The sequence below is a fragment of the Homalodisca vitripennis genome, chromosome 2 (assembly GCF_021130785.1).
Source record: "Homalodisca vitripennis isolate AUS2020 chromosome 2, UT_GWSS_2.1, whole genome shotgun sequence".
In the NCBI taxonomy this organism is placed as follows: domain Eukaryota; kingdom Metazoa; phylum Arthropoda; class Insecta; order Hemiptera; family Cicadellidae; genus Homalodisca; species Homalodisca vitripennis.
In genome coordinates, this window is record NC_060208.1 from 233,420,385 (window position 1) to 233,446,558 (window position 26,174).

Here is a 26,174-nt window from a genome sequence, read left to right on the forward strand (position 1 = left end):
ATAAAATCGATCATTTTATTGTTAAAATTGTGTAGATTCAGATCATAAAAATAATTATGAAGATGAATCTGCCTTTTTTAGATTTAGAAACATAAGTTTATTTTAAAATTAATAGAAAAATACGTCATTATTAAACGAATTAAGGAGAAACTATCAAAAATAAATTCAATCCACTAATTACTAGAAATTTCTATAACTATCCTTAGAAACGTCTGATTAACGGTTGAGTTTAACTTTACACAGAACATTTAACTTTGATATGTATTGGTTAATAGGCAAACAACTAGAAAGATTTGAACCGTGTATTAAGTGTTGAACAATCAAACCTAAGACATTCGCAAGTTATCATTGAATCACTAGCGAATAATTCACAAACGCACTGACATCATACACGGATAGTGAATCATGGCAAACCAGTCCCACAGACTCACCCGAACCTGCTGACGCCGAAACAGATTGTGGGCTTTTGTTCTTACCTTACTTGGAATGTCATTTTCTGCTAGCAAACAGATAACGTAATCATAATCTATGCGCTGATAAATGGACAAGCTCTATCAAGTAGAGATAGTCTGAAAGTGTTATAAATTCTGTTTTAGAACATTGTTTACCCGACCTAGTCTCTAAACAGAGCCGCTTCCTCTTTTTGTAGGGTTTTCCTAGAGTTTATTACAATTAAATTTCGAAAAAATTATTTTACTTGTAAAAATAGTAGTAAAGTAGATCAAAATCTACACAATTACCAGTACATATAAAATGATGTATCTATCATTCATAAAATAATGAAGCCTCTCTTATGGCAAAAAGCGAATTATCACTTGTTCTGTATATTGGTTTACTTTCTAAACGTAAAATTCATCAAATAAATTCGGATCGAAAAAATAATAGAAATATTCTACTGTCATATCTTTTTGAACACAAGTTAGCTTTTGAGTCTTCAACCTCTCTTGAACTTCTTGAGCAATTTCTTCGGGTAACGTTTACTCTTGTACGAACCATTTATTTTTTTCTATCAAATTACATGCTCTCAATCAATTAGTTAGATCTCAAATATGCGAGTTACCATCATATGCCTACTTCGTTATCTAATTAGAACAATCATAGTGCGTATCTATTTACTAATTAGAGAATAAGAAATAACTAGGGCATAATAACTTCACGTAATCATATAATTTATAAATGGCGTATTTTGTTCACTCTCCGAAATTGGGTTCTACAATAATTAATATTTATAAACACTTAAATGCATGAAACATTCTCTAAAAGAGTGTGGTCATACAGTGGTAAAAGACGTAATTTGTGTATTTATATAACACCAGATTGAAATTCAAGTTTTTATTATATATGTACTCATGCTCATGATATCCGTATTAACATGTTATAATAAAAAATAAACAGGGTGTCGACTAAAAGTTAAACGCACAAGTCTAAATTAGGCTTCTCTGGCAACAAAAGTAAGACACAGAAGTACCACTGGAACAATCAACTGTTCACACCGCAATTTGGCGGCCAGACCTAGTACTACTATTTACGGAACACAGTAAAACACTATTGAACTGCGACAGTTTCTAATCTCCGTCAGAGAGATCCGTACGTCCACAGCGCCGTGCGCGCCATTGCATCTTTAAGTTTTTCTACCAGTAAAGTTGGTTGAAGAAAAGCAGTGAAAATTAGTAACACCTAAATCTTGTTTTGTTGTAGTTCTTAACAGAAGATACAAGAAATATGCTAAAATTATTAGTAAACAGTTCAGACGTGGTAGAGGAGGGGAAGTCACTTCTGTTAAATATAAAGCTATTTTTAAGTGTTGTTATTGCCTTAGTAAAGTTTCAAGTTGCAAGTATACAGATATTTTAGAATGTATCTTACAAGAACCTATGAACCAAATCCACATTTCACGTGACCCACGTAAACAAATCAGTAAATCAAAAGTAAGTAAATGTAATTAGAACCGGAAATAATATTATTAGACTTAAATCGCTCATTAACGACGCATTCACGATTTCCTTTCAAAGAAATTACACGAGTCATACAAAATACAGGAAATGATTTATAAAAGAATATCAGAAATGAGTTTAAAGAAAATATACACAAGCGTTGGAGAAGAAGTCGGCGATGACATGCCATTGAACAATCAAGATAATAAATACCCGGTTATCAGTGAGCAGCTTCTTTAAATATTGATAAGGCTTTATTGTTGCGGGACAAATGTTAATCATTGATTTCAGAATGTAAATGGAAAATCCCGTTGACATGCTGAATTCTGACTAGTTTAATGTTTAATTAGGTATTTGCGTAAAGCCATTGTTATATATGTCTTCAACCAAAATAACATCTAGTATGGTACACGTTGATTGGTCATATTCTTATTAAAGTTAAAACTAAACTAGTATATGCATAGAGTATTATACAAAAGTATGTATATATGATGTTGCAAAGTACCTAATAATTCTCCATGCTAAGAATCCCAATACAAATTTTAAAGTTTTATATATTCAGAATACACGTTTATAAAATACCGTAGTCTCATACTTGTACAAATAATTATCATCAGTAATTTAACGTTACGCCGATTAAATGATGTACAGAATATATAGCCTATTACATTTATCAGTGTTATTTTTGCACTGTTTAAAATCACTATAAATCGGAACATATTTAAGTAGAGCACAAATTTAAACAGCACTTAGAAAAAGCATGTTAATTTTTTCTCACCGATAAAGTAGTAGAACGGGGTGCTGTCTTCTAGTTTCATGCTGGGGCGACGAGCTCAAGTCAACAACTGAGTTAATAACTATAAGATAACAGAGATAAGCCAAGTGGATCAAAAGAGCATTTGTAATCAGCTGTTGAGACAGTTATAGATAACCGTTTCCCAGCTGACCGATATTAGCGTTGGCTGAAAGGTAATCAATTAATCAATTACATTATGTGTAAGGAGGAAATAAATTTTGTTTTGAAAATTACTTTTAATAAATTAGGAGAGAGGGGTACCGATTTCCACAATTGGAAATTTGCTTTTCCATAAAATATAAACATTTTCAGGTTTAGGACCATAACTAATTTCATAAGAACTCCAAGTATTTTCGTGTTTGGAACTCATGGTCAATTGAACAACTTGACCTAGCTCGTAGATCCCCAACATTTTGTTAAGACTTTCTCAGAATTTTTCCCAATATTCTAGATCATACCGTTAATAGAGTTTTTATCGTCAATCTTACGATGCTTCTGAATTCTGAATCCCTCTGGATCTGAATTAACCGAATTCTGAGGTACCCAGAAATCCACTCTTAGCTGGAAACCATGTTATAAATCACTCAATATGTTTTATACAAAAGTTAAAAATCCTATTTAGTCTTTTTCGGGTTTTGCAACGCATAACGGTGAATATATCCTATCCACTCCGCGCATACTTATACTATACTATTAAATTATTCATCATTAGCATACCAGTAAAAAATTGCAGACGTTACATAGATAGATTTGATTTTACAATTTCTCTAGTTTCCAATTTATTTACTTTGAACCTATCAAATGAGGCTATAAACTCTATGATGAAATAATGAAAATAGCCATAATAATTTGTGGTAAATTAAATTGAAATGTTAAAAAACTATGGTCGATAAGTACAATAAATTTACAATTAAAACAATTTTGAAACAGAAAATAATAGATTACTGTATTAATGTAATAATAGCTCGGCCTTTCTAGAGTAACATAACCTACAATTTTAATAATGTCCATCACGCTGAAAATCCCGAAAAATGTGTTTCGCATCCCACATAAAAGATGAAGCCTATTTTAACTGAACAAATTAAGCATTTACACTCATACAAATAATTATAACTTACTGAGAAGCATACTAGTAATCGTAACACGCATCTGACATGAAATACCAAACATGACAACATAGCTACAGATTAAACGTTACGGTTGATTGCATCAGATGTTATCTATAGGCCTATAATTTGAATTAATGGGCCAGTCCCTTGATAGAGGGGTTTGTGCTTGTATGGTCTACTCATATCTGTAACTACTGTGTACATATTTGAGTAAATCTTAACCAAGATATGTTTTTTAAATACTGAAATTTTAAACAGTAATTTCTTTCAAATATTATTTTTACTCAGTGCGTTTTATTGTGTTTAGGATACATTATATTTTCCTGCTGGTATTTGCTGCATACGTTGAATATAATAATCAAAACTAAGGTTGATGTTTATAAACGATGGTGGAATAAGTATGTATCTGCCTCTCCTTAAAAAATGGCAACGGAGTGAAAATGTGTTGCTAAAACTTTACTTAGCCAATTTCGTTTTGATTACTTTTAAACTTACCTTCTGACTCTGATTGTGAATTAAACCAATTGTTAAATCCTAATCAAGAAGGCAATCAGGTCACATTGCATGTTACTGTATATATTTATTTATTTATTTTTCAATATTTACTACTTTTTCAAGATGGCGGTAGTTTAAAGTCGTGCAGTTAATATTCGGTACATTTTTCATTTCAGATTTGCAAGTCATTTCTTCATCTACTATTTTTATCGATTTCCGGTGTTTGTTAAATAAATCAATTAGGTTCTTGGTTTCCAAAAATTTCGGAATCGGTGGTGGACGCTTCCTGTCCATTCTACTAGTCGCCAAATATTACATCCTGTCTAATGTCCGGCTCCCCTTTACTTAGAACACTGAATTAATCATTTTAGTAGACATAATACAATACTTGGTAAAACGTGTAAGGCACCCAGCTATTTAATTCTATTTTTAAAGTTCGTACAGTAGTTGTGTTTTCCGAAATTTAAAACTAAACCTTTTCAATCAATTATGAAGCATACAAGTCGGCGTTAAACCTTTGCTATACTCGTTCTTCTAAGTATATCGCATTGAAAGTTATAAATGTATTGGACACGACGACCTTTATTTAACATAATATACCAAATTTAGCGACGTACATTTTTGCCTGTATGGAAACCTATTCCAGCTAGTTTGTACTTATTTCGCAAACAGAACTGCTTTGAAAATAAAAAAGTATAAAGAATTTAATCTGTCCATAAAGAAATAAAGGTATTATAATTTGGTACTTTAGACAGATTTTGTAAAAATTCGAATTAGATTCAATACAAAAAATTGCTAAAGTTGAAAATGATAACTTTTACAGGATGTATATTATTTTTCCCGCAGTAAAATAAGAAAAAAGGCGTTTAAAAGATTTTAATAAAACAATACTTAAGGAATTTACATTTTTTTGTAAATAAAAATCATGTCATTCTCTTTATTCATTTTTGATATACCGCTGTTTGTGTTTGGTTTGGACGTATCTCGGTGAATGGAGCTACTTAAAGTTAAGCTCAGTTATGTACAGGATCACATTGGACAATTTTGCACTATAACAATGTTTAAAATCTAACAATTTCAGGACTAGTCTATTCCTGTAAACCACCTTGGCTGTTTGGATTGGGCATAGACTAATATTATCCTCACAATGAGTTAATAGTTCTCAAAACTCATTAATACCAAATATTATAAGCTTTAACATTTATACAGAATAAGCACTGCTGAAGGGTGTTTATATAATTTACATTAATTTAGTTTATTGATTCACTTAGAGTCCTGCAGACCCTAGCACACTTTGTAAGTAAGATTATTTGTGATTCCTATCCTTATATAATTGTCCGGATATCTTTTAGGATTAGGAATTAGAATCTTACGATATGTTATTTTGAAAAATGTGTTTTATGCTGTTTGTTGCTCTCGACTATCAATGTATTATTAAAAACGTGAAGGAAACAGGATTTTTTCCGGACATTTGCTATGGTTCAGGAAAATCCTGTTTCCTTCACAATCCTTCCATCGTCAAAAATAACCTTCAAACAAAGAATTAAAAACGTAGTTGATTTTCTTTTGATACAGATTATTAATTAGAAAACTGTTAAGATTTGAATGTAAACCGTCAAAACTGCTATCAGAAGTTCCCAACAGTCGCATAAGAATGTTTTACATATTTTTACCAAGTAACAAATAGAAGCAGGTGTCCTTTGACAGTATTACTCCAGTGTTCTAAGAAGAGGAGACAGGAAGTAACATTTAGTAACTGCACAATAGGCAGGAAGAGGCAGAAACTCCGCTTCCGGACTTCTGGCTATTCGTTAAAGCCAAGTCATTTTATGGAATCTTGGCTTCAACTTCTTCGGGAGTGGTTAAAAAAGAGAGGCTGAGAGCTATGGGGGAAAAGTACACATCAGTACTGTACAGTCACATTTGTCAGACGAAAAAACTGTACTATGTCGATTTGTTAGTTTGAATTACTTAATTTGAAAGATAAAAATAAATGTATACATCATAGCGATACTTGATGTTAGTTCTGAAAATGTGATTCATGTGATACATTTATTTATGAATAAAAGTAAATACGAAAACGTCTGGGTATCTGAGCCAATTCGACTAAATACTTAAACTGTTTTACTTTTATTACTAATAAAACCACTTAATATTAAATAAATCAATCACTAGTTTATAATGAAATTTACTTTTTACTTCCTAATCACAAAAATCTGAATTATGAAAAGTCGTCTTCATCATCATAATTTATTTTCAGAAATAGGATGTATTTACATAGTGATCATCTAATTATTAGAAATAATTCCAGCATAGAAAATAAACCTGTGCGCAATAATTGAGTTCATCAGCAAACCCATTTTATTCTTTGTAATAACAAGGCGAATAATTATATATTCGCACCATAAAGAATTAAAAATTAATTTTTATTATTTATCTCTTAATACTATATAATATATTTAATGTTTAAAAGAACCACGAATTAACAAAAGAATTTGATTTATATTACACTTATATGGGTAACAGCAATAGAATGCACACACGTCCTTCGGAGGCACTTTGAAATTAGCGTTAAAACGAGATATCTAAGAAACACGTATTAATATCACCACTCAATAGAAAAGGTAGGCTTTCCGAAAACCTACTTCTTCATTACAAACTCGAGTCGTCAGTAAAAATAAATCGAAGTATTTTTCATACTAAAAACTAAACGATATAAAATTTCTACTTAACATTTTAAACGCTAATTTTGAATCAGGCAAACATTAAAAGATAATGTTGCAAGCCAGAATAGGCGTAATGTTTGTCCCGAGTATTTGCTATGAACACTTTTTTACACCTACACGTAATTTATATTAATAAAATTGTAGGAAAAATGCCAATTTACATTGGTCGAGTACTGAGTACTCCCTTATGTGTTTACAATCTTCAATTAGAGCTTATTGTAATAACATCGTATACGGGAGACTACAACGCTCGTAAACTGAAGTCGCCGCGACCCAGTTATTGATTACAGGATAACACTTGTTAAAATTGTTGTATCTGTCAGAACAATTGCCTATACGACTTTCAAAACACCACTTTCAAATCAGAGGGTTGACTCAGTTGACTGGCCGATAGATAAGGTACGTAGAATTGTCATGGCGGGTTTCCTTTACCTAGCTGTGATACAAAAGATTCCAACCAGAATTTACAACCCTTTTGGAAGTCTAAGCAGTTTATCTCATTTGTACACAAGATAGGAGAACAAAATGTGGTGAGTCAGGATTTTGGGATCCTTATTTCCAGAAACAGGCAGTTATGAGTCACTCGTTAGTGCAAATATATTCAGCAATCTTTTACTGTATTTGTGTTTTAGACGTTATCGACAAATTTAAGTCCTTTTTACCGTCAGCTACATTTTATGTGATATACGAAAACTGCTAAGACATTTCATAAATTTCTTTTTCCTTTAATAACCAATTGAAGTAAAATCTAGAAAAACTAAATTGTCATCGTTGTATTTATTGATGAAAATAAACTATGAAATTTTTAAATTCTGAAACTTTAGCTTTAAGTTTTATCATATATCACTGACAAAATTTTTGTTTTAAATATAATGGTGATTAGTTATATTCTATGGTAAATTCTAAGAGTAGAAAAATATACATTGTAATCTGCCTTAATTAAAAGGAGAGTGGTGGTTTTCTCCAAGAACGTATAACTTTAAGAAACACAATATTAATGACTCTTGAATTGCAATATTTTGTAACAAATTTGCAAAAATTACATTGATAACTCAACAATCGAAGTCTCTGGTTGGTTGTTATTATGTCAAATGTTATCCTACCATTGCCAACTCGAATTGACCTCACAATGACATAAACCACTGTTCAAGTTTCAACTTCAAATTAAAGACAGAAACATTGAAAACTGGACAATCGAAACCTTTGTTTAGGTATTATTACGCCAGATGTTATCCTACCATTACCAACTCGAATTGACCTCGCAATGACATAAACTATTATTCAAGTTCTCAGTTACAAACTGGTAAGTACAAAAGCATAAACCAACTAAGAGTTACTCTTTGTTCTCTTCCTACTTGTGCTGAGTTTAAGAACTTTTGTTACAACAAGAAGCCAGTGAGTTATAAAAATCTCCGCTAAACATTCGTTGTGGTTTTAGTGTCAATAAAGACATTCGTTCTGTTAGGAAAGAGCTAATTTTAATTACATTGCGTATGGCAGTTGCTGTGTTACTTTTAACGTGTTTATTACATGAAATTAGTGACATTCAACTTCATATACGCAAAGGATGACTCTTATTTGACGTGAACGCCAAGTGGTGTGTTTCAAAAATAAATCTTATATTATAATCTTATGTCGAGTGAATTTTCTGAGAGATACCATACGGCGTATATATTTATATCCAGGTAAATTTGTCATTGAAAATGCCTTTATACTCGTAAAACATGGATGTAGATGTTTTGAATCAGTTCTATTATAATGTTATTATCAAAACTGCTTGCGTAAAAGGGGCTACATCCAATATAAAATCCGAAGACTATGGACTAAATTTGAAAAAAAATCTAGAAGATCGACAGAAAAACGATAGTTGAAATATACGGTTTAAAAGTTGTATATTAACATAGACCTCCGACTTCGCTGATTATATTTGTGTTACTTATTAATAAAATGGTTCAGGGCATAAAATATTTATACTATGACTAAAGGCGGGAGGCGGCACGAAAACGCAGTGAATATAAAGTAGAATATTACAGAAAGTAAATTACATGAGCTATCTTTGAAAATAGTAAAAGACGCAATTTTACACAAATGATTTAAAATGTGAATTTTCTTTAAAAGATCCAATTAATTCTGATTTAATGTCAATCAATATCTTGGTTTTAAACTAAAATTATTGGAATGCTTTGATAACCCCAAGACCTACCAAGGACATGGACTGCCAGAAATACATCTTCCCAGCTTTGTTACGGGTTAAGTAATATAATTTCTCAATAATTTATCACGTATAAAGTAATAAGTATTAAATTATAGGTTATTTTTGCTTAAAAAGTTAATAAGACAATAGTAGTTGACACTGTTTTCTATAATTGGAGCAGACAAAGTAAATAAAATGTAAAGCCGAGTAGTTTGTCTTTTGCGTTTACAGTTTTGGTTCTTCAGCTATCTTTGGGCGGAAATTTGTGATTGCAAGAGAAAGCCAAAGGCGGAAGACCTTACTTTGAAGTTTCTGGAGCCACCTTCTTTTGAAGTTCCTGGGGCCTCCTCTGTTTAAACTGAATTTCCGCGTACCGCTTATTAGACTCATCATCTTTCCCACCCTTGCCGGGCTGCCTGTCAACTTTATCGACTTTCCCCAACACATACCGACGCACCTGCGCACCTGCCATAAATCGTAAAATTGGCGACTGAAATAAAAGGACGCGAGGGACTTGACTGTAGCCCGCCTCCAGTTTGCAGACGACTCAGTACCATTGTTGGTATGGTTCCGAGATTTATGGCGGTAGCTAGGAGGTGAATGGCAGAAGGTCCAACCCGGAGGCGCTAAAGCGTCCGAAGGTAGGGCGCTTGGGTGGACCCCGTCCAACCCACAATGGTGAGCGGTGCACCGCCGACACGTAGCGTGAATACGTTTTAAACAAGCTGTGGCCTGTGGGATACGGAATTCCAGCCCCGGATAATTAAACTTTAGTGTAATTGATATAGTATTTTTTAATTTTATCAGTAATACATGTAGGCATAACGAGTCATCTATTTTCCAATGCTAATGGTTTATTCTTAGTCCCAACGAATTACAAATTAACAGTAACAAGATATTACACTTTGTTTGCTTTGTACAAATCGAATATTTGCTGTATTAGAAGGAAATAGCCAACTTTATTACACGATTCTTAAAAATATAACTTCTACACAACCTTTAACAGTGTATAATTAATATAAACTAAATATTTAACTTTAATATAATACAAGCCGAAACGGAACACAATAAATTAATTTTAACATCATACCCACTTGTGTTTTCTACTTTATTTATTCTGCGTTTTTCGTGTTGTCATCATGGTTATAAATAGTGATTTGATTTTAGTGAAAATGTTTTCCTTTTCACCCCAAAATCAATATCAAATCCTTCCTTGGACGAAGGGAAACGAGACAAGTTTCAACATTTTAGGTCGTTTTGGTCAAGAGTTTATCGCATACACAATGACACGATTTTAATAATCACCTATCTGGTTCTCTAAAAAGGTAATAAAATATTAGGGTCCATTGAGCGAGGCAGTTGGTCGACCTATTTGAATTCAATGTAGTTATAATTAGTTTTTCTAAAGATGATTTCTGACGAAGCCTAATCCTGGCGACCTCACACACATCTCAATTCAAACATATACGACATTAAAATATACACCTATATTACCTTGGAAATATTTTTTTTACTGATTAACCCATCTATTCAAGTAAAAATATATTTTGTGTGTTATTGTGAAATATGATAACCAAACATATGGCGAAAACACGGTTTTCTCCAATTGAACTGATCATTGTTCCAAAAGTAATGACAGTAATAAAATTCTTGTATAGCATTTGTTACATGGCTCTTGAAGAACGACATACTGAAAATTGAGATCTCAATCTGATCTCTTCTTTAAGCATGAAGAAGAGATCAGATTGCAGATCTTGAAACGTAGTGTTACTGATTTTTGATATCACCGAACGATGGAAAATGTACGGAAAATTTCCTTCAGTTAAACTCTACTTTGGTTAAACGAACATTCTCAGATCAAAACTATTGAGGGGCTCTCTTCTGAATATGCCAATGCAAACAAGCGGGGATTTGCGGTCGTAGCTTATCGTTTCTGTAATAAAAGCACTTAAAATTTTATCAGACTCTTTTGCCTTAGGAATTCCGAACATGATTATTCCACTCCGTTAAAAATTAGGTTAGTTATTTACCTGAAGAAGAGGTCAGATTGCAGATCTCGAAACGTAGTGTTACTGATTTTTTGATATCACCGAACGATGGAAAATGTACGGAAAATTTCCTTCAGTTAAACTCTACTTTGGTTAAACGAACATTCTCAGATCAAACTATTGAGGGGCTGAATATGCCAATGCAAACAAGCGGGGATTTGCGGTCGTAGCTTATCGTTTCTGTAATAAAAGCACTTAAAATTTTATCAGATTCTTTTGCCTTAGGAATTCCGAACATTGATTATTCCACTCCGTTAAAAATTAGGTTAGTTATTTACCTGAAGAAGAGGTCAGATTGCAGATCTCGAAACGTAGTGTTACTGATTTTTGATATCACCGAACGATGGAAAATGTACGGAAAATTTCCTTCAGTTAAACTCTACTTTGGTTAAACGAACATTCTCAGATCAAACTATTGAGGGGCTCTCTTCTGAATATGCCAATGCAAACAAGCGGGGATTTGTGGTCGTAGCTTATCGCCTCTGTAATAAAAGGCACTTAAAATTTTATTAGACTCTTTTTGCCTTAGGAATTCCGAACATTGATTATTCCACTCCGTTAAAAATTAGGTTAGTTATTTACCTGAAGAAGAGGTCAGATTGCAGATCTCGAAACGTAGTGTTACTGATTTTTTTGTATCACTGAACGATGACAAATGTCCGGAAAAATCCTGTTTTCCTTCACAATCCTTCCATTGTCAAAAACAAACTTCAAACAAAGAAAGGTTGTTTTAGCCTATTCACTATCAAAATGGAGAACAAAATTTATATTTTAAGTAAATCACAAATTCCAACCGAATAATACACCGATCAAATGTAAAATATTCACATAGTTGATTCAACAATAAGAAATTTTCAATAATTGAGAACAACAATTGCAATTCACGAAAATGCACGTATAAAACAAGAGTTAAACCCTAAGAATGCTACTCAAGTTTTGGCGCGACCAGGAAACTCTGTAGTTAGTCCGGCAGGAAGTACAAATTCCGACAATTAACTTTTACGCTATCAAACGATAAGACTTGTAAACACGAGGGCTCGCCTCCTACGCCACACGAATTCACTGCGTCGCGAACAAAGTTTCGTGATAAAAGGGTAGTCAGTTTCTCGCTTGACCGGGAATCTGTTACAGACTGCACGTGTCAGTAACAATGTATCTGAGTCAAATTAGTGAGTCCTGCGCACAGCAGAGCCTACAAGCCTAAGCCAAGAGGTACATGGGTTTTTTGTGTTTCAAATAACTTTGAGAATGCAGAACGTATTTAATAGGCCATTTAATAATCAACTGATTTCACCTGTATCACGAACTAAGTTTCAGGGATGTTTTATATTGTATTAAGTTTCGTGATAAAATGGTAGTCAGTGTCTCGCTTGACCGGGAATCTGTTACAGTGTGCAGGTGTCAGTAACAAATGTATCTGAGTATAGTCAAATTAGTGAGTCCTGCGCACAGTAGATTAGAAATCTAGGCAACATTGAGATACAAGGAATTTTTTTGTGTTTCAAAACATTTTGAGAATGCAGAACGTATTTAATAGGCAACAAGTCACCTGTATCACGAACTAAGTTTCAGGGATGTTTTATATTGTATTAAGTTTCGTGATAAAATGGTAGTCAGTGTCTCGCTTGACCGGGAATCTGTTACAGTGTGCACGTGTCAGTAACAAACGTATCTGAGTACAGTCAAATTAGTGAGATCTGCGTACAGTAGATTAGAAATCTAGGCAACATTGAGATACAAGGAATGTTTTTGTGTTTCAAATAATTTTGAGAATGCAGAACGTATTTAATAGCCAACAAGTCACCTGTATCACGAACTAAGTTACAGTGATGTTTTACATTTTATTATATTTTTAAAAATAAAAATTTGGTAATTTAAATGTAATTCCACTTATCTCTCCAGAAGAACCTAAACGCCCTAATAATACTTACTATATTATAAACAAACACATTAACAATTATTGATTTTTTTTAGGCCTTTCGTGTTCAAGGAACACATCATCAGACCTACATAACTTTCATAGAAAGTCTGATGATGTGTTCTAGGAACACATCATCAGACCTACATAACTTTCATAGAAAGTCTGATGATGTGTTCCTAGACCTACATAACTTTCATAGAAAGTCTGATGATGTGTTCCTAGACCTACATAACTTTCATAGAAAGTCTGATGATGTGTTCCTTGAACACGAAAGGCCTCACAAAAACAAAATTCAATAATTATCAGAGTGTTTGTTTATAAATTAAGTATTATATTCCAATAAGAAGAAGCTGGTAGAATGTATCCTAATAATATTGTAAATATGAAAGCGCCTTTGTTTGTTTTGTTTTAACGCGTAAACTACTCAACCTATTGTACTGAAAATTTACATGGACATTCTTGCACTTCCTGGGATTAATATAGGCCTATTCTTTTTTGAATATCGCTCCGGGCTACGCCCCGCTGGTCGTTGAAGTAACGGAACCCTCTTCTTGGTCTCTAATTGTTGTGTAATATTTATTGAATGAGCCTGTCAAATGGTAATAAACTGTTCGGTGTAAAATTTTTTTATTATTTTCAATTTATTTACATTTATAGTAAGTACCTACATTTTCTATTAAGTAAGCATAATTTTAGATTTCAGCGATTAGGCAGGTTCTAATCTACCTTAAAAAATGTCCTAAAACTGGTATAAGAAGGTCAGAACTTGACTCCGAAGACTCCTTTTGAAACTATCGACAAGAACTATGCTAGATGAAATTTCACGGGACTTTTCTTTTGAACGTATGCACCAATTCCAGCACTAAATTTAATGTTCTAAAATATTAAAAACGTTTACTACAGATTTAGAGGCTTACATAAAACCCTTCTTAGTTTTCTTTTGACAGAAGTAGGCTTCTCTGATCTGTGTTATATATTTTCTTGATCAGGAGAGAGGTAAAATCAGCTTTGGAACAAAAACTGCAAAGACCGAAGTAAAGTAAATCGACCATAAACATATACTACTTTTAACACATTTTCTTGGGAGCAATGAAAATTCAAAATTAGCGTTGGAATTATATTTTACTCGAACCAGAAGTGCTCATAAAGTTGCAAAACCTGCGACATTGCGTGCGGAGCCGCGGGTAACTGCTAGTTTTATTTACACAAAATAATTATTTACTTTTCCCAACGAGGTGCCATATAAAAATATTAATTACATTAAAGGATTAGTTGGATATAATTTAATGTATATGCATGTCAAGGACAGTTGCATTTTAGAACCATTATAAAACTGTATAATCCTATTTTTATTTTTACAAGGGATTTGTATTAAGAATTATTCATAATCTTAAACAGTGTTGAGACTTTTGTATACCTTGCGATCAGGAACTATTATTTCTTACGTAAATTATTAATCAGCGTCTGCAACCTACGGTTCCTTATAGTTAAAATTACATTTAGGTGATCCCGATTTCAATAAGTTTACCATAAATGATGTTGCATGTGTTGTGATAGTTAGGTTACATTTTAATATATCACATGTTAAATCTTGAAGACTCCGGCTTAAAAAGGATTCGAATACGGATGTTACAGAAATGTAAGAGAGCTCCTGGTTTATGTGTGGATTCGACCGCTGAGAAATCCTGGATACTGAAATCAATGGATACTGATACAGTCTGGATAGCGCACAAATCCTTTCAAAAAGGCCGAAGCGTACATGTGATGTCTTAAACCTATTGGGATCTGCTAGTTCACAGCCGTTGGGAGCTCCGTATCTTCAGAAGCATCTGGAAGTTGAGCATAAAGAAGTTTTCTAACTCTGGGAAGTTTGGTAAAGGACGTGTGCTCCTAGTCTTTGCACGGATTTTCATACTCAGGAATCCTCGCCATTGCAAAGTTCCCACTAACAAATCTTTCGGCTTTAAAAATTCTTATTAGTTCCCAGCTTTGGGTTCTTCTGGCAACTGTGAAGTCCTAGCCTCTGGAATCTGTCTCCTCTGAAACCTCTATCCCCGGGTTTGAATTTTCCATAGGCCAAATATATAGACGGGCAGATAAACATGACAGACAAACAGAAAAGCAAATTTTCCAGCCCCACAAGTAATAGGATTTGCTACAGCTCAACCAATAACTGATATATCTTGGTAATAGAAGGTGCATAAACAATTTATATATTGTGAACATAGCTTTACGAATATATAAATGGCCTATAATGGTAAATCATTGCTCATTAATTTCAGCCAGACAGAATTTCAATGTTTAAGTTAACACTGAATCTTGTTCGAACGGTCTATAACACATTTTCTCTGAATATTTTAATCTATTCCACTGAGTACCAGATGAAATAGATTGCAATACTGTTTGGAATTGATAGCATGTTTCTTTCAACTTGAGATTTCGTGCTTCTGGATGCCGAAGAGACTAAGCCCCTTGTTTCTATAATTGTGGACACCACATCTTGAGACAGGCTCCAGATGATGAAGCAGTGTTCATTTACATCAGCACTTCTTGAAAAACTGCTGAGTGGGGATATGCCATCGCTTGCTGCCAAGTCGCCTATACGACTCCCAGACCAGACATGTGCCGAGCCCTGATAGGTTATCAGCCCATGACCCTATAGGTTTCATCACAATCAACACATATACTTATGAAACACTTGATCCCTGTTATTTCTGCTAGCGTTTCCTATTTAAAAACCATTTTTATCGTTACTTCTGTTCTTCCCTCCTCACTGACCGTTAGTCAAGATAAGTTAAACTAACAATGGAAAAAGTAGAAGAAACATTTCTAAGAATGAACAGCTCATGTGTGGTGACGTTTTTCCCGGTTATAACATGGGTCATTGATGAAAAATAAGTTTTATTGGTATAAAATCTGACGATTTTCTTTAAATCCATCCTTTTATTCGTTAAGTTTATATTAAAATAAGTTATTATTTTGTGCCACTTGAAGAACAGCCAATAAATAATACTAAGCTAATCTAATAACAATTTTGGTCTGTCAGTCTGATCTTCGAGAGAAATATGTGACACATTCATTAATGCTATCGTGTTAATTGTCCTTATAAAAATGCTGTTTAATGAGATATGTAATGAATTTTTGTATAAGTTCTATATAATAAAAATACTACTACTACTCGTTATATCTCCAATATAACATTTGAAAGGTAATTTTTGATTAAGGCATTAAAATATATTTCCTGATTGGGAAATAATTTTATCATAATAAACCATTCGTTGGTCGTACTGTATACAATTAAGATTACATTATTCTACTATTTCGAGAGATCGTGGACATTTATTGACGATTATTTTGGCATTATTGTATGATTTGGTAGTCTCCATTTACTTTTCTCAGGTATTTTCACTGAATGAAGTTCAACTTTTATATTGTCAATTAAGACTTTAGTGTGAATATAATGTAGGAATAGAAACCTCCCCCCCCCCCGGGAACCCTAAAAATAAAAAATCGTATCACAGCCATCCAACTCGTTTGAAATGCAGTAGCAAAATGTTTAAATTTCAATGAACTTTATTAGATTTATTCAGGCTTATTCCTTTCGACCCCGTGAGATGTACGGGTCATCATACGGGTCTCTACATCAGGTCCATACCCCAAAGCCAAGTTCTAGTTACGCTACTGGGTAATCTTATGTAGGTTTCAGACGTGAGGAAGAGAACAGATATCAGTTTTCGAAACGTCGTGTTTGTTTTTGTAGGATATACAAAATCCTGTTATACTTTCAAATGGTTCATCATCTACAGGGAGCTCTAAATACAGAAGGATAGATCAGCTGTTACAATCGGCTTCGCAACCCAAGAGGAATTATATGAAGCATGATTTTAAATCGCATGCCGAACATTCCCAAGATAAGTCGTTGTTATCGCAAGATATATACCACTACATGTACACCTTTGTAAATGAGACCTTTGAAAAAATAGAGATGGTAAGAAAAACATTGGTGTCCAAAACTGATACCCCAATTTCACAAAATATTTTGATTAATGAGTAAACATATTACAAGTACAATGATGTATTTACGTTCAAAAACACATTAGAATCCTAGGAGGACAACATAATGTCTTCTTAGGGTATTATTGAATTCATTTTAAGAAAACAATTTTGAAATGTCCCTACGGGCTCGGCAAGCTTTGATACCGAGAAGAATCACACCAATACACAGATTATTCATGCTTCACTTGAAACAGGCCGCTTCAATTCAGTTATTGAGACTGTAATATTACTAATTGATCTGAATAGACACTAACGACTGTTACTAAAAAAGCTAATAGTTACTAACGATGGTTTAGTGTCGCTTGGGTTCCTTGATTTGATTTAAGTGGAACAGTTGTTAGGACCTGGCTTTTTTTTTAATACAGCGATTAAATAACAAATCTAGGTGATTCCTAGTTCGTTCAGTCAGCTGGATTGTGTAACCTAGACATATCGGGTCAAGCATTACATCGAATTTTCCATGCGAAATCAACTGTTAATACATAAATTCCCTTAAGAACAACCAAGATTCCTATTGATTGTTCTCAAATTTAACACTAGCGTTACAAAACAACAAAACCCACTGTGGCGTAGACCTAGATATCAAAGAAACCTTACAATATTAATAACTTGCCCAGCTAGATATCAATCGTAACAGCTTTTTTGAAATGGAGGAAAGAATTCTCCCCATGAGTTAGCATGAGCTAAACCCACATGTTGAAGCCACCTAAACATATCTCGTCACTTGTGAGAATTATCTCACATATATTCTTCATAGTTATCGCCATTTTCAAAGTCTCAAAATATTAGTTACTTCTTGCTGTTTATTGCTTACATTAAAATTACTATAACTAATAAGTTGAAATCATATGCTTAGTTAAATAAATCGTAATATTGAATTATTCCTTCGGATAAAAACATCGAAACATCCGATAAAAATAACCGAATAACGAGTGTTGGCCTCTCATTAAAGTCTGTCTACCCATAAAAAGCATCGAATTCTACTATTTTCAATATTTAACCTTATGTTTATCTTAAGCAATAATTCCACCACCATCTTGTTTTGTGCTATGCACTTTTTTGGCATTACACAAAATTCTATCAAGACGTATTTCTAGAAGGACTCGAGCTTGAATCCAAATACATAGTAGTGCAGAAACAAACATTAAATTCTTCGGTTCTTCATCGGTAATTTTATTTAACGCAAAAAATAACATTACAAAAACCAGATGACGCTCCTTTACGCCATGACTGCGTCAAGAGATGTATTGAGAAAACGCGAGGTCTTGCAACAATATGACTTCGATAACCAATGATAATCTTCACGATACAGTCAGATCGAACACGTTATTGACGCGTGACCTCGGACTTCGCCCCCGTGGCTCATTCATGGTAAGTGTATGGTAAGGAAGTTCCCTTTCAACTGAGTCTGCACTTTTAGCAGTAATGAGAAAACTGATAAATTAACTTATCTCTACTACATAAAGAAAGAACGGACGAGATTTTGTAACAAATTGACCAAGTCAGTTTCTTCGGTTAACGTCGGAGCATTTATGTCACTAATTGGCTATCCAACATTAGCCTTAGAACGCCACTTCTTTCTATACTAGTCGGGGTTTGTGACATCTAGACCTATTACCTAATTATCGGGTTAACAAGGTATTTTTTCAAAATAACGTGCCACCTTTGGGTGACACTGCACCCAAATCTAATGATAGGTCCATTGGTGAATGTTGGAATTGGCCGGGTATTAGCCAAGAAAGGTACTATTAAAATTTCGTTGAATATTTTCAATGATCCTACACGTTAAATTTATACTAATTAGTACAGCAATAACCCTTTATTTATGTGTTAGTACAAAATTAAAGATTTTAAAATGCAAACCCTAAATATAATTTTAATCTCCTGTTATTATAGGGTAATTTCTTGTCGTTTATTTTTGCTTAATATATTTGTTGGTTGTTATTAATATGATTTATCGTAGTACCCAGTTGTTTATTCTGAATGTATTGGTACTAGTATTTTACTATAGGTACAGTAAAGATAACATTTAATAATTCTTAGTGACATGCGCACTTCTCCCCACTTTGATATGTTAATTCTGTTTGTCATTTACATAATTTCTGTTGCATTCGTAGAAAAGTGCGATCGAATTTAATTATTGAGGTAATTATTGAAAGTTATATTAACGTTACAAAATTGTGACACTGGAATTAGATTAATGAATGAAATAAATTCAGCCTGTCACTGTAGAGGATTACTCCAAAAACGTTTATGTTAATAGTTAACCATAACCTACTTAGAAGGGCAGATAAATATGGGGTACCTAATGCTATTTAGAGGTCTGAGTAAACTAGAATACAATTGTATACAAAAAATAAAATAAAATAAATTTGAATACAAATTGCGAGCATTTAAATCTTTTAAACAATATAAATCAAACACACACCTCGTCATTTATTGTATCTATCGATACATTACCTAAAACAATTAATTTATAATACACAAATGTTTTTTATTTTCTGACATTCTCTTGCCCCATCCGATTGCGACTCTGTCTATTAAAAAGTTACAATTCAGGGCAGTATATTATATAAATATTATGTAATTAAAAAATGTTCAAGAAAATTCTTAGACCACCATATGTGTCAATTATTGATTAGATTAGTTTAACAAATTAATAACAAAAGTAAAATATATTCTTGGTTTGTGTAACGTTGCACTTACTTTAAATTGTCCCATTTTTTAAAGAACACCGTAAATTTCTACATTTGTACGAATAGTTTTATCTCAATAAGACTTCTAAAATTATGTATAATTTAATTTAAAATTGTTATGTCCAATTTCTTACGGCCTGTCTCTTTGAAACCTTTTTATTGCAGATTTGGTCGTATATGCTCTTTACAAAAAATATTTTTGGTTACTATTTTCATATACAACTATTTCGTTATGATTCGTGCCCTAAAAAAAGATCTAGATTACTAAATCTCGTTTAGATACGAGCAATCTGTTAAACGCTTTTGCAGCAGCCACGATAAAAAGATAAAAGTAAGATAAAAGTAATCACAGGTTTATTTTAACTGTGTACGGAATAGTTATGTTTCTGTATGGAACAGCAATCCTGCGTTATCGTCGTGGAAGCAGATACTAACATAGAACTACAATCGCCCCGAGGCCGTTACCGGTAATTTTGTCTCCACTGCACTTATCAAAATATTCTCTTTTAAAAACACTGCCAAAGTTTTGACACGAACTCCCTAGCCGCCGGTCTCACAACGCCAAGGAAACACGGAATAAATCACCCATGTAAGTTTATCGGATGTGAAGCCATTATTGAGGTCGTTGTCTCTATCATGTAACCTACTTGCCACGAAAGCATGCGTATTAAATGATATTTAGTCCTATTAGCGTTTTAAGGTCTAAAACAAATTAACAGATAAAACTATCTCCACTGACAATATTTTAGTTGGAAACAGACGAAGAAAAAACCATCGACTGCCAGTTCTAAGAAGACTTATAAACCAATTTAACGGGTACGAAACCCAAAGAAACCTTTTTTTAATTAAACTGAAAATAACAAAGCGACAGATTGATATGAATTCATAAATATTATTCTACTTTACGCAACGCAGTGACTGACTAGCGTCATGACGATGCATGTTTTAGTGGTCTAAACGCAAATCACAATTACTAATTTAACTACGCACGTCGTAAATTTCACAAAGAGCTCACAAAACGTTCGTATAGACAATCATACAAGCGTCATGTAATTGATTAGTAATTGGGACAATCTAGATTTAAGACGTAGTTTAAATAATGTTTTAGGCAGATTTACTACATGGAAAATAAACTTCTAATTATTTACCTAGTTTCAGTTTAATTGTGACTTGAAAATAAGTTTCGTAGTATTATTAGTATTTATAAAATTACGAAACATACTTTGACTGTAATACTATGGGAATTTTAACCTAATTTATAGTTACAGACAATTAAGCACATTGAATAATTTGTAATTCTGCATTTTTAGGAGATTGCCCGTAGTTTAAATAATGTTTTAGACAGATTTACTACGTGGAAAATAAACTTAATTATTTACCTAGTTTCAATATAATTGGGCCTTGAAAATAATTGTTGTATCATTAATGTTATTTATAAAACTACGAAATATACTTTGAGTGTACTATTGTGGCGATTTTAACCTAATTTATCGTTAAAAACAATTCATCACATTGAATAATTTGTAATCCTGCACTTGTAGAAGATTGGCCGACAAGATAATTCGAGTTGCATCTTGAAGAGCAGACATAACTTATCAGCTGTTTATAAACTATGAGCTTATTGCAGTCAGCTGTTATCGATAATAATTATGCTCGTTTTTATAGTACCTGTGAGCGCGCCACTGACAACCACCTGGGCATTCTCCACGATGACGGAGGCCGTGGCTGTAGCTGCGGCTGCTGCCGCGTTCATCATGTCCACTTCGTCCTGGTCCATCCCGTTCCTCGTCCAGTCCAAGGTCCAGCGATCCAACCCTAGCGTCCGTCGTGCCTCTGGCCAGAGCCCGGCACTCTCTCGTCCACCTCGGACTCTAGACGCTGCGCGCGCACCGCCTTATCTCACACTCACACTGTACACTGTACACAACCGGCAATCTTCTGTACATGGCGATAACTAGGATTAATCATCGACTGACCAACTGCCGAACTGGGCTCCTCGTATGTTTGCATGGCCGTTAAATCTTCCATTTCCTTACTCCCATATCGACAGAATCAACAACAATGGCGAGCGTCACGTCATTCTAATAGAAGTTGGATAGTGTTTATTTGTCATTTCAAACACACACACAATACTGCTAATATATTTGTGTAAATAATGAGTACGCTCGTTTTCCCGTAAAAGGATGAGTGAACACTTAAAACTGTGCTCTGATAAAGAAATTTACCCATTTCCACGTAAACTTATATGAACCACTATCTTTCAATCAGTTATTTTGAAAGACTTGCTTCAACTAGCAACCCAAGACTTGGGATGAGGAGTAGAAATTTATACTTTCTCTTACAATGTGGCCCTCAAAGATTTTCTAAGACTGAGCAAGGTAAGTAGCTTTTAATCCTGCAGCCGCATGCGGGCGTCGTTACCGTTGGAGCGATAAAAATCAAGTCGTTTTCTAAGGATAATAACGAATGTTTTATGTAAATTATAACTGCAGACTATAGAGAAATATCTCAAACATATTTCTGCCTTTTTTTTTTGCAAAACTTCCTCATTCCTTTAATTACCTATGACTGTCGTTATATGCTTTTAAACCATTAAGCAAGGAGTCAGAAGGAAATCTTAAATGAGGGCATTGGTCGAGCAGCTCATCAAGTTAAAGGTAAAGACCGCAATGCCGCAATGTGTGACCGTAATTGGCAGAGTGTAATGCAGCAAATCTGATCTCTAAAGGTTCACTCTAAAAATTATGCTGGTTTATAGTTTGAAAAATTTACAATATAGCTTCTGTTCTGGATGGTTTAATACTTTTGTCTTGGCTCAAGTTGCGAAATTTAAACTTAGTAAATGAATACTGGACTTACAAATTGTTTTTAAGGTAGTTAGTGACTTTTCACATCCAATGGAGGGTTTATCTATAAGGAGTTCGGCAAAAAGATTAACGTATTAACGTAAACATTGCTCAAGATGTACATAATTTTAAAGTGTAATGTAAGATGTTCATCAACTTAAGTCCAAAGGCCGACCTAAAAATAAGAACTTTCTTTTGTAATAACTGATAATAACCAGATTTTTCCCTTTATTATCCATCACTACTAAACAACCTCTTTATAATGATATACATTTTGAGCTATGCTTACGTTAAATTTTACTCAATTTTTTTCAATTAAAAGCTTAAGTCCTGTATTCATTTACTATGTTTAACTTTCGCAACTTGAGCCAAGACAAACATATTAAACCCTCTAAAACAGGACCTTCATTGTAAATATTTCAAACTTTAAACCAGCGCACATTTTAATAAAGGAACATTTTCAGGTTAGATCTGCGGCATTGTACTTTACTATACTCTACTAATAAAGACTTTTAAAAACTCCAACCTTGAGCAAAGGCACAGGGTTGTGTGCGGAGAATGGAACTTTTCAAATCACTATAAGTTACCTTGGAGTTGCTGTGAGAAGCTTCCTAATATATTCCAGGGTTCCAGATAATGCTCCTGCAGGAGTTCAAAAACCATGTCATGGAGTAATTAAACAGAATAAGATGTCTAGATGTGTTTTTCTTAATAAAAATAGCTTAACTCACAGATGCTTGGTAATATAACGTTGCTCATACTAATGTTTCGTGTGACGTCTCTAAACCAGCGAGACATGGTAGATAACAGAGATTGAAAATGTTATGAATAAAAACAGCTCTCCTCGAAGAGATCTTAGGGAATTCTGCTGTTTGTGTCAAATTTTCATATAACGTTCTTGTAAGAGTTCTTAGTAACATTACAAAGAGCAATTAGTTGCAAGGATGTGTTTTCTTCCAAAATCTTCCACCAGTTCCCTCACGAATTCTATGAAATATTTTCTCCTTCGTGCTTTCGTTCCGAGTGATGTTCCTGTTGGAGGTATAGAAACCATCCTCGTGCAGTGAAGTAGAAGAGAGGACAGACATTGACGTTTTTTAAATCTTAAAGCAGTGAGACATGGTAGATAACAGAGATTGGAATGTTATGAATAAAAATAGCTCTCCTCGATGAAGGAGTCTGTTAGTGAATTCTCCTATTTAATTTCTCCCGTGCCAAATTTCTCCGTATTCCGTTTATGTAGGAGTTCTTCGTAACATTATAAAGAGAAATTAGGCTGAAAAGGTTGCACCCACGGGGGGGGGAGGGGTTTATTAAGTTACCCCTTGTAACTTTACCCGAAAACTATATTTTCTACACAAAAATCAAATATTATTTATTGTCAAGCAATAACACTACAATTAACGCAATGGTAACAAGTAATCTTAGGTAAATAGGCAAAACTAAAAATTAAAAAAACGAATTTTAATGTATGTTACGATACAAGTAATAGTGACTTATTTTATGGTAGATACTGTAATAAATATTTTAACCGTTTTTTAAACTCGTAAAAATGTATACTATTACAGTAAAAACAATGCTTATTTTAGTATTAAGAAAAGAAATTAAATTTTTAATATCAAAAAAAGTTATGTCCGAATTTAATTTTGGTATGTTATTTTATTCATGAATTTCCTATTGGTCTAATATTTTGTGGTTACTTAAATTTTACACGCACTGTAACTTATTACGTTGTTTGTATCATAATTAAATGTAAGTGCTTGCACACATTTAGAGCAAAAACCTATTATGAGCATGTGAAAATATTATTGTAATGTCGATGTTGAATATCCATTCGTCCTAAGCGTAGGAGAAATCACATTGATATTCAAATAATATTTTCGTATACACATAATAGGTTTTTACTCCTAATCTGTGAAAGCACTTACATTTATTTATGATATAAACAACTATGATGAGTTATAGTACTTGTAAATAACAATTATGTGACCAATAAATATTAGAGAAAATAGGGTCTGCAAACTGAGTAAACCGGAATACAATCCAATTCAGATTTGAATCACGGTATTAGTCGATTTTTCGTAGACAGCGTTTTATAGGCCTGCCTGTACTATATAGAATGTAGTGGTGAAAAGCAAAATTGATTCCCAATTTTCCAAGGTGAATTGTAATTTTTATAAAAAGAAATATCACTACAGCGTTAAGGATTTTCCGGCCCAATAATTTTAGTTTTATGGCCATCCGTGAAAGAAGGATTTAATTTTACATCACTATTTTAGTAGACAGAGTTATAAATTTTCCATGTCATAATTAATGTAAATTTTAAATTGACAAATATGTGGTCAGGGACATGACGATACTATGTGTCTTTTGTAGTTGTTAAAATGAATATTTTCTTTCTTCTTCCGCTCTAAAAAACTCCTGAAAACAATATATTTCATCAAAACTCCTGAAAACAATATAGTTCATCATCTGAAAACATTAGAACTATTATTATTATTGGGTTGTAACATATAAATTCCCAAAATTACATAACAAAAATGAATTAGGTTCAATATCCTTTTTCAAAATTCGGTAAATAATCTTGTAGGCCACTGGTTTTCACAAACATTATAAAGCTTGCTGAAATGTTGAAGATTCAGCTTCTACTGGCAAGGCTATCTTCTTTAGACAAATCGCATAGTAAATTATGTTTTTTGTGATAAATCTGAAGAAGATAGGCTTGCTTTGGGAGGCCTCACAAAATAAAAAAGTTATAAATATTAGTTCTTGTTTTTTCAATGTATTGAGTGAATTTACTAAGTTATTTTGTAAAATTTGTGTTAATAATCATTGTACAAATATTTTCTATCTAGAACTATCAATAATACGTATTTACGGATTAGTCCTTCATCCTTCCATGTCAATAAATGGAGAAACTACGAGGGCGAATAATTCATTGCTTGCCTGCAATAATAATTACTCGCATACCAATGCTCATATACTTAATTTTAAATATTCTGCTTTATGTTTCACATTGTCAGTAATAAAAGAGAAGTTAGAATTTGAATGGAAATGAAATAATAGCATGCATGAATGGTAGTATCCACAAATTAACATGTCGTCATTTAAAACTTGTATAACCTACGTACTTATTTTAAACTGAATAGGTTATAACCTACGTACTTATTTTAAACTGAATAAGTAATAACCGTAATATCCTGTTTTTACCAAAACTAATGCATTACACATAAAGCAGTTGTGGTGGGAAAGGCTGATTCGATGTGAACGTTGAATTTAGCTCCAGTTCGACTTCCTCTTACTTGCAGCATCTGAAGTTTGATGCTGTTGCAGACTTAACTCCTGAAATCTGG

General features: G+C 33.2%; 1 protein-coding gene across 5 annotated transcripts in view; it reads right to left on the reverse strand.

The window, feature by feature from the left end:
* Positions 1-21,899, reverse strand: part of LOC124355498 (hepatocyte nuclear factor 4-gamma-like) — a 50,990-nt gene extending 29,091 nt beyond the window's left edge. Inside the window, exon 1 of one of the 5 annotated variants that reach the window (XM_046806655.1) lies at positions 21,644-21,899. In XM_046806655.1, coding sequence (XP_046662611.1) covers positions 21,644-21,752 — 109 coding nt within the window. In that variant the 5' untranslated portion in view covers positions 21,753-21,899. Of the gene's footprint in view, positions 1-2,712; positions 2,789-3,848; positions 3,932-21,643 lie in introns of those variants that run through there. The other 4 variants (XM_046806657.1, XM_046806656.1, XM_046806659.1 and 1 more) reach the window with 4 other exon arrangements.
* Positions 21,900-26,174: the final 4,275 nt, after the last annotated feature.